The 8985-nt window shown below is 35.8% G+C and overlaps 2 protein-coding genes across 3 annotated transcripts; one reads left to right on the forward strand and one right to left on the reverse strand.

Annotated features, from left to right (window-relative positions):
• Positions 1–2577: 2577 nt before the first annotated feature.
• On the forward strand, positions 2578–5687 carry LOC130501114 (nicotinate phosphoribosyltransferase 1-like). Of its 2 annotated transcripts, none has more exons than XM_056996006.1 (14): positions 2578–2891; positions 2995–3139; positions 3226–3345; positions 3421–3555; positions 3641–3702; positions 3785–3860; positions 3950–4051; positions 4167–4339; positions 4423–4597; positions 4672–4806; positions 4883–4981; positions 5072–5180; positions 5260–5372; positions 5477–5687. In XM_056996006.1, exons 1-14 carry the CDS (start codon positions 2725–2727, stop codon positions 5552–5554), a joined length of 1689 nt encoding a protein of 562 aa, XP_056851986.1. In that variant the 5' UTR covers positions 2578–2724; the 3' UTR covers positions 5555–5687. The 2 variants fall into 2 exon arrangements, with proteins under 2 accessions (XP_056851986.1, XP_056851985.1); XM_056996005.1 differs by having other exon boundaries at positions 2579–2891; positions 4164–4339.
• A 687-nt stretch (positions 5688–6374) lies between these two features.
• On the reverse strand, positions 6375–8883 carry LOC130501115 (PI-PLC X domain-containing protein At5g67130-like). Its single transcript, XM_056996007.1, has 10 exons — positions 8800–8883; positions 8650–8730; positions 8429–8551; positions 8184–8321; positions 7769–7867; positions 7572–7685; positions 7302–7491; positions 7001–7224; positions 6836–6922; positions 6375–6740 (listed from the first exon to the last, which is right to left on the reverse strand). The coding sequence occupies exons 1-10, from the start codon at positions 8803–8805 to the stop codon at positions 6561–6563; spliced, it is 1242 nt and encodes a 413-aa protein (XP_056851987.1). The 5' UTR covers positions 8806–8883; the 3' UTR covers positions 6375–6560.
• Positions 8884–8985: the final 102 nt, after the last annotated feature.

The raw sequence follows: 8985 nt of genomic DNA on the forward strand, positions 1-8985 counted from the left end.
GAATTAGATTTTGTTGAATTCGTTTTATTTGCTCTCTTTTTGGAGTGTGAAATTTCTATGAATCGAGATCACGTTATAAGACCACTAAGGAAATAAAAGATTAAAATGACAGTTTAATTACTATTCACACTTTATCCTTGTATTCTGTGATTTAGGAAGGCTTTATGTAACCATATAGAAAACTGCTAACCGGCCTTTTACTAAAGCCCAATAAGCAACGGTTTTAGAAGCCAAATCCCTTATATACTAAAATACAAATCAACTGACATGTGAAAACTAAAAAAAATAATAATAATTGAAAAATGCAGAAAAACAAAACATGTTTTTGTTCATCAAAATATGGAAACTTCAAAATAACTCAAATAACCTAAATAACTTGACAAATTAAATTACGACATGTGGAATATATGTTTAAAAACTGAAAATAATATATTGGAAAAATATTTTATCTCCAATTTATAGAAATTTTATCCAAAATTTTATAAGAATATCTTATCTTGCATTCAAAATCAGTTGACAACAAATAAAACTGTTTTCTTTTCCTATATAATCTTTAATCAATTCATTTACTCTCTACATTTTCTCTATCTTTTCCATTATCAAATATCGATGCTTATCAACAATATATCTATAGCTCAAACAGTCTTATGGTTATTCAGTTTTAGTTTTCAATAAAAAATCCAATTCGAGAAAAAATTCAACAACAAATGTAACAAATGTAAGTTATCTGAATTTTTAATTCTTTTATTTGTAAATTTAGAATTTACAAATATGTCTTTTTGTGGTTTATCCTTACGAAATTACTATTAATTTTAGTATTTTGAATATAACATGCACTACATATATGAGAAACACAATCTGTTTGACATAAGTAACATTATTTCACAAAAACTAAAGAGAACAAATGTTCATGGCACACATGTGACACGCATGAAACCCCACGTTCTAATTTCACGTTTAAAATCTTCAAGTTTTTACATCTATTTTAGCCAATGTACGAATTTATTTCATGTGTGAAATCTATTTGTGAGAACCAGTTTTTATGCAAGGTCAAATTTAAATCGCCATAGATTCTTAAATAGAAAATATTCAAAAAAATTAATTGTTAATGAACATGAAAAAATGTTACAAAAACAATGTTTCTCAGACATTTTCATAAATTTAGAGAATCATGATTCATTTTAGGTGTAAAAAGTGTAGCCATTACAAAAAGATAGAAATTTTTGTCAAAAATGATGAATCAATTCAAGAGAAAGGTGGTGAAAGAGAAATTGGGTGAGATAACTATAAAAAAACAATAATTCATTAACTAACTAAAATCACGATCTTCTCTCCTTTTTTCTCTTCCTATTTCTCTCTATCCTCTTTCTACAAAACTAAATTCCTTTTTTTTCTTAGCTATTTTACAAAGAAGTCCAAATCTAAATGCAACTTTTCTATGAATACAGCTATCTCTTAATCATGTTTTTAGATTATTTGACTAACATAATATTTTTTATTGAAAATTATTTTACAGTTTTATGATCAAATCATTTAAGAGTATAAATTTAACCGTGCATAACATTAGTATTAATAAAATCCCACGAGCATCTAAAACACTACTATAACTTGCTTTCAGTGCAGTGTTTGAGACTTAGTAGTTAACATAAAACGAGGTTTTTATTAGTAGTATTGATTAGTCAATAAGAAAACGATAGTGATTTCTGAATTTACCAGCAAAGTCTAAACCCTTGAAGAATAAAAGGTGTTTTCACATCCCAATATGTCTAAAAGACACATTTTGGTGTCGATTAAATGGTAAAAACTCTCACGAGTTTCGAATTTGGGTAAAGGCATTTTGATTCCAGTTTTTGCTTGTTTTGACAACTTTAGAAATTTCACAGAAATAGATAAATACCGTGGTCCATCTAAAATAGACGTGATAAGCATGGGAACCATCCAAATTAGGGTACAAATTGTGACTCATACCTACTTTTCTCCATATTCAATCTCTTTCATAGTTCTTCAACTCATTTATAAATTCAAAAGGCTGCGTTTTTTTATCATAAGAGTTATAGAGTAGCATAGTATCAAAACACTAACTACGAAATATACAAATCAGGAAGATGATGTTGATCATTCCGTATTAAACAAGCGATACCTTATGGTTTGTGCAACTTTTCTATAAAAAGAAACCTAGGTTTTGTCAGATGCACACTGAACTAGTTTAACAAGGGATGAAATTAAAGACTTCCATCTCAAAAACTTAGTCCATCTCCGGCAGAAATATCAGTCTTGTCCAATAAACCAAAGCTACACAACATGACCAACATAATGGACCTAGCCCATGATGAGCTACATGAAGAATAGGCCTATTAGCTAAAAGCCTTGTATATTAAACAAGCTTATATACAAGGCTTATAGGATACACAAGATAATGGAGCTGGCCCAATACTAGTAAACTGAGCATTGTAAAACCCATCTGCACAATCTTATTTTTTCCCACTCGAGTCTTTTCTTTTGGTCGAAAAAATAAAAAAGTTTGAAAAATCTTATTTTTTTTAACTTTAGATTTGGGGTTGAAGAAGACTGGAGTTGAACTTTGAACCCTGGGGACAAGTTTGTCGTGATTCTCACGCCCAACACTTTTTTTTTTTAATAAAGAATCTATAAGTAGTGCCCACTCACTCACTCATTCTCTTACCTCAAACATAATCACAACTCACAAAACACAGAGTTTAATCAATGGAGAAGACGAAAGAGAACGTTTTTGGAGATGGGAAGAAACAGAAAGCGGGTCGGGTCGTGGAGAAACCGACGAACCCGATGGTGACTCCTCTCCTGAACGATCTTTACCAATTCACCATGGCTTATGCTTACTGGAAAGCCGGAAAGCAATCAGAACGATCCGTGTTAGTCTCTCTCTCTCTCTCTCTCTCTCTCTCTCTCTCTCTCTCTCTTTTGAATTGAATCTCAAATCGAAAGTCTGAGACTTTTATCATCATCCTTCATCAGGTTTGATTTGTATTTTCGTAAGAACCCATTTGGGGGAGAGTACACTATCTTCGCCGGGTTAGAAGAATGCATCAAGTTCCTCGCTAACTTCACTTTGACCGACCAAGAGATCGATTTCGTTCGTCACTCCTTACCTTGTTGTGAGGTAATCAAACAAAACAAAACGAAAGGTCTCTCCTTTTTTCAAAAAGTATCGAACTTTTTGTTTATTTTTAGTAATGTTGAAAGCAGGAAGCTTTCTGTGATTACCTTCGTGGGCTTGATTGTTCCGACATTGAAGTCTATGCTATTTCTGAAGGATCTGTCGTGTTTCCTAAAGTGCCTTTGCTCAGAATCGAAGGTCCTGTTGCTGTGAGTTTGTCTTTCATCTCATTAGCTTTGAATTGATTTTGATTGGTTAGGTTCTGATCAGTTTGGTTTGCTTAGGTTGTGCAATTGTTGGAAACTCCGTTTCTGAATCTCATCAACTACGCGTCTCTGGTTGCTACCAACGCAGCAAGGCATCGGTTTGTTGCTGGCAAATCTAAGCTCCTGCTTGAGTTTGGTGCTCGCAGAGCTCAGGTTTCCTCTTCTCAAACTTGTTACTTGTTACCCTTAGATGTTGAGTTGCTTAATCTCTCTCTTATCTCTCTTATGTTGTTTATAGGGACCTGATGGTGCAATAAGCGCATCAAAGTATTGCTACCTTGGAGGCTTTGATGCAACCAGGCATGTCTTATGGTCTTATTACTAGTGTCATTGTTCTGTTTATAGAAGCAATGTTTGTTTACTTGCTTTGTTCTTATGGCAGCAACGTTGCGGCGGGGAGACTGTTTGGAATACCTCTCCGTGGTACACATTCCCATGCTTTTGTCAGCTCATTCATGGTATAGTAAGCCAACTCTCTAAAATACTCAAACATCGAAAGCAAAAAGGTAAAAAAAGATTTATCCTCTACATTGGTAAAAATTTGCAGAGCCTTGATGAGATTGTTGACAAAGCGCTTCGAAGCTCTGATGGGAAAACCACTTGTGAAGATTTCGTCAGTCTAGTCCAAACATGCCTATCCAAGATTCAGGTTTGCTTATGAGAAAACTTTATAAATTCATTTCTTTGGTTGGTCTAAGTTCGGCCGGTTTCATCGTAGAGTTTTTTATTGTATTTGTTTTATAAATTTACTGTATTTATAGAAGTCATCTGCACTGTCTGGGATCTTCTCTGAGACAAACAAAAGCGAGCTTGCAGCTTTCACATCCTACGCACTGGCTTTCCCCAGCGCCTTTCTTGCTCTTGTTGATACTTACGATGTCATGAAAAGTGGAATCCCTAACTTCTGTGCTGTTGCTTTAGCACTTAATGAACTGGGGTGTGTTAAGAAAACTTCCACTGATGCTCTTTTTGTCTTTTAACTTTACAAGATTCATGACTTTTATTGGCTGTTATATGCAGATACAAAGCAGTAGGCATTAGGCTTGATTCAGGTGACTTAGCTTACCTCTCTACTGAGGCCAGGAAGTTCTTTTGCGGCGTAGAGAGAGAGCTTAATGTGTCCGACTTTGGTAAGATGATCATTACCGCTAGTAACGATCTTAACGAAGAGACAGTGGATGCTCTTAACAAACAGGTAACTCTCACTTTAACCTTAACCTTATGAAATGTCTTTTTCTCTGTCCTTACTTTGATGGAATGTGACTTTAGGGTCATGAAGTAGACGCCTTTGGAATCGGAACCAACTTAGTGACTTGCTATTCACAAGCCGCGTTAGGCTGTGTTTTCAAACTCGTGGAGATCAATAAGCAGCCTCGGATCAAACTCTCTGAAGATGTTACTAAGGTTTTTGACTCTCTGGTCTTTCAACTTTAAAAAGTTTCTTTCTTTGATAATAAAACTTTTGCATCTGGTCTTTCAGGTATCTATACCATGTAAGAAGCGTACTTACAGATTATTCGGAAAAGAAGGTTACCCTCTAGTTGATATCATGACTGGAGAGAACGAACCACCACCTAAGGTAAAAAAAAAAAAGCAAAAAGGCGCCTTGAAAGATTTGTTTTGTCTTAAAAGGCGCCTTTTGAATCTTTTTTTTTTCTGGATTTTCAAGGTTGGTGAGAGGTTGCTTTGCCGTCATCCATTCAATGAATCAAAAAGGGCTTATGTGGTGCCACAACGTGTGGAAGAGCTTCTTAAATGTTACTGGCGTGGAAATGCAGGTTATTACACCTGACTTCTCAATCTCACTACTTTGCTGACAAAATGCTAATGACTCTCACTCTCATTATGTTTGTGAAGGTGAAGCTAGGGAAGAGCTGGAGCCATTGAAAGAGATAAGAAGCCGTTGCATTAAACAGCTTGAGAACATGAGACCTGATCATATGAGAAGATTAAACCCTACTCCTTATAAGGTAATAAAACACCAACACCATGAGCTGAGAGAACCTGTTTTTTTTTTTTTTGGTATTCAGAGAGAGAAATAAACTTTAATTGTTTTTACTTAAAAACTTTACAGGTTAGTGTGAGCGCCGAGTTGTATGACTTCATCCACAACCTCTGGCTCAACGAAGCTCCTGTCGGTGAACTGCACTGATATTTTTTTTTTCTACAAAATGTAGCTTTCTTCTCTTGTGCCTCTGTCAATGTTAAGATATAATAACCCATTGTATCAGCTTTTGCTACTTTACGACTTCTTGATCCCTCACTCTTTACAACTTTGTCTATTTTTTTTTTTGAACTTGTATTCACCAAACATTTACTCGGAATAAAACTCAGAAGATTCAATCTTCTTAGACTTTTATCACCTTGAGGAAAATCCACAATGTGTATTTAGTTGATCTCTCTTGCTTCTAATTTTTTTAGATCTAGTCTTGTGATGATAATCCAACTCCCAAAGACCAAATCAATACCATCAAACAAATGATAAGAACTTGTTGTTGTTTCGGTCTTGGAGTCAGATTATCATCACAACACAAGATCAAAAAAAAAACTTATGAGAAGCAAAGTGGGATCAACCATATATACATACTGGATTTTCCTATGCTCCTGAAAATCCTTGAGCATGTTGCTGAGAAAGATTGTGAAGCTTGGGAAGAAGGAGGAGACCAAAGAGATAAGAAGAAGTTTATTAGTATGATGAAGCAAACGTTTTCTAGAGAGGATGAAGAAGTAACAATGAGGCTCTCTGTTTATATATACATAATAAACAAGAAAGAAAGCTTTTGTGGGAAACAGAGGTACCCCTTTTCCACGAGCAAAAGTTGTGGCTTACAATGTCACTGGGCCTACCTATCATCAATAAGTCACTTTTGTGGTGTCACCTCCGTTCAATGAATTATCGTAATCGGAGCTTATGTGGTACCACAACGTGTTGCAAGAGCTTCTGAAAAATGTTATTAGCATATCAATGTGGGTGGTAGAAAACAGAGTTCTTATACATATGTAACCATGACAACAGCTTTGCTACTTTATGAGTTCATTACACTCTTTTTTACAAACATTCCTCAGTTTGTTTCCGTTGCACAATAATAATTCATTTCGTGGGTGAAAACTAAATCATTTTGTGTCATATTAGTACAAACATTAGCTTCAATGACAAACTACCACCACAACAAGAGAGTCGCCGCAGAGATCATAAAGAGAGAAGCCAATCCAACTCCTGTTGAAACAGCATTACCCGCCGGAAGATCGCTCGGATCTCGTGTAGACTCTCCTCCTGCTGCTGGTTTCGGAGCTGCCTTTGGAGGAGGAGCATCACACGTTCCAAAAGTTGCGTTTGACTGTTCATATGTAATAATATATATAACACATTCATCATTATTACCTCAATGAAATGTAACAAAAAAGACTAATCTAAAGGAATAAGTAAACTAACCTTGCAAAGGCTTAAAGTGTCACAACCACATGTCAGACGACCGTTTGCTGCGTCTACAGCTTCTGCAGCTCCTCCACCATCACTCCTCTGTAGTCATTAAACATTCCAATTAGCACTAACACATTCTCTAAACAAAACAAAGCTTGTAGAATATCAAAATAGCACCTGGTAATAATCAACCGCGATAAAGTTAGGCCACCTTTTACCAGCTGCTTCATGACAAGTCGTCATCATTTTGATCAGCGGCGATGAATTATCCGCGCATGCTTGCGTTGCATTCGGATTGGTTATAAAGTAGTTCTGTAGAACCAAAGAACGAGACTTCGTATCCAATGGAGGTGACTCGTTTCGGTTCGTGCATGATCCATCGTTCATTCCATCATTACCATCTACATATATATATTATAGTCTTGTTAAGTCTGGTCATTAATTAAGATTTCACTAAGATCATTACAAAAAAACTCACATTGATTTTCAACCATGTAATCCCACTGGTAAGCAAGACCTTCAGAAGCTTCTTTACCCTTCTTGGAAGTGAACACCACAAGCCTTTGGTTCTGCTTCACCATATCATTTACCGTAGGCCAGTCCTTACCGTCTTTCGGCATTCTCGAAACCGGAAACAGGAACTTACTCAATCCAGATGCTTTGAACACCTTCACACAAGACCGAACATGATTGGTTCTTAGCATACAAAACTACCAAAACAATATGTGTCAAATGTACTATTATATACCTTAGTCAAGCCTCGTGAAGATGTAACGTAATCTTCCAGGATGATTGTAACGACCTCAGATAAGTTTGACTCAAGAAAGTCATTGATCTCTTTGAGCGCATTGACAGCAGGTTGCTACATCGTTAATGCACGTTGAAACCTCAACTAAAATAATTTATTTTGTTATGGAAGCTAATTCAAATGCAAGTGCAACTTACAAAGGCTGTAAAGTTAAAGCAAGACCCTGCTGCTGAATGACACAACCATATATCGTTTCTAAAGTCATAGACATCGAGCATAATCCCTCTCACACCATTCTGCAACCAAAACATTCATTGGGAGGGGGGACAAGGTCAAGCACTTGAGTTTTGAGTTGTGTTTTGTTTTTTTCTGTTAGTTTTAGTTTTTACACGTGGAAAAGTATGATAAAGTTGATATTTGATCAAAAAAAGTTTCATTACAAAAGCCACCAACTAATAAAGCAGACATTGTCTTATTATTCAAACCTAAGCAACAACAACTTGTAGAGTAAGTCAAATTCTTAAATTAGAAAAGAATAGTTCTAATACGGAACTTGTCAAAAAAAAGAATCTAAGTATGAGAATGAAGAGAGAGAGAGAGAGAGAGAGAGACCTTAAGCTGATTGGTGATGGAGTCTTCTTGATTCCTTGGAGAGATGATGAATGAGCCAATTGTTGATTTTGCACTCGTGATAGAGTACGAATTGTGTGTCGTTAGCCATGAGTACTTGTTAAACGGCAAACCATTCACCTACTCATCACCAAAACCACATGCATTCCCATTATTTTCCATTCATCATCACCCCCAAGAAAAATACTAAAAGTGAACAAAGAACAGTAAAGAAAGTGATATGATACCTTGGAAGTCGGGTTTAGAGGTCGGATCCGGGTACAAGTAGACCCGGTATTACCACTTGCAGGACAGCTCTGGCAACTCAAACCGGCGTCGCATCGGCTGCTTGAACTACATGTTTCCCCCATCTATGAATCATAGATTCAAATTCAACGTCTCTGTTATTAGTTCTTGAAAACATGTTATGAGATTTCAAAGAGAATGGTGTAGAGAGAAAGAAAAGAACCTGGAGACTTAAAACAAAAGATGATAAACAGAAGGCTGTGATCATGAGAAGGAAGAAGCGTTGCGTGAAGAAATCAAAGCCCTGCATTTGAAATAACAAGTGTTTTAGGGTTTATGGAAATCACGAAGAGGAACAGAGGAATCCACATACCTCCATTTTTGCCGAGAGAGAGAGAGAGAGAGAAAGAGAGGTGGTGAAGTGAATGCAAAAAAGTTTTTTTTTCTTCAAGAGACATAATAGAGATTTAATGGTGATGATTAATTAAATTAAAACACGGGGATTGGTTGAAACTTGTTACATTTTGAATTTTCTTTGATTAAATAAAATTTCTTTTTA

Source organism: Raphanus sativus, unplaced genomic scaffold, assembly GCF_000801105.2.
Source record: "Raphanus sativus cultivar WK10039 unplaced genomic scaffold, ASM80110v3 Scaffold0102, whole genome shotgun sequence".
Lineage (NCBI taxonomy): Eukaryota > Viridiplantae > Streptophyta > Magnoliopsida > Brassicales > Brassicaceae > Raphanus > Raphanus sativus.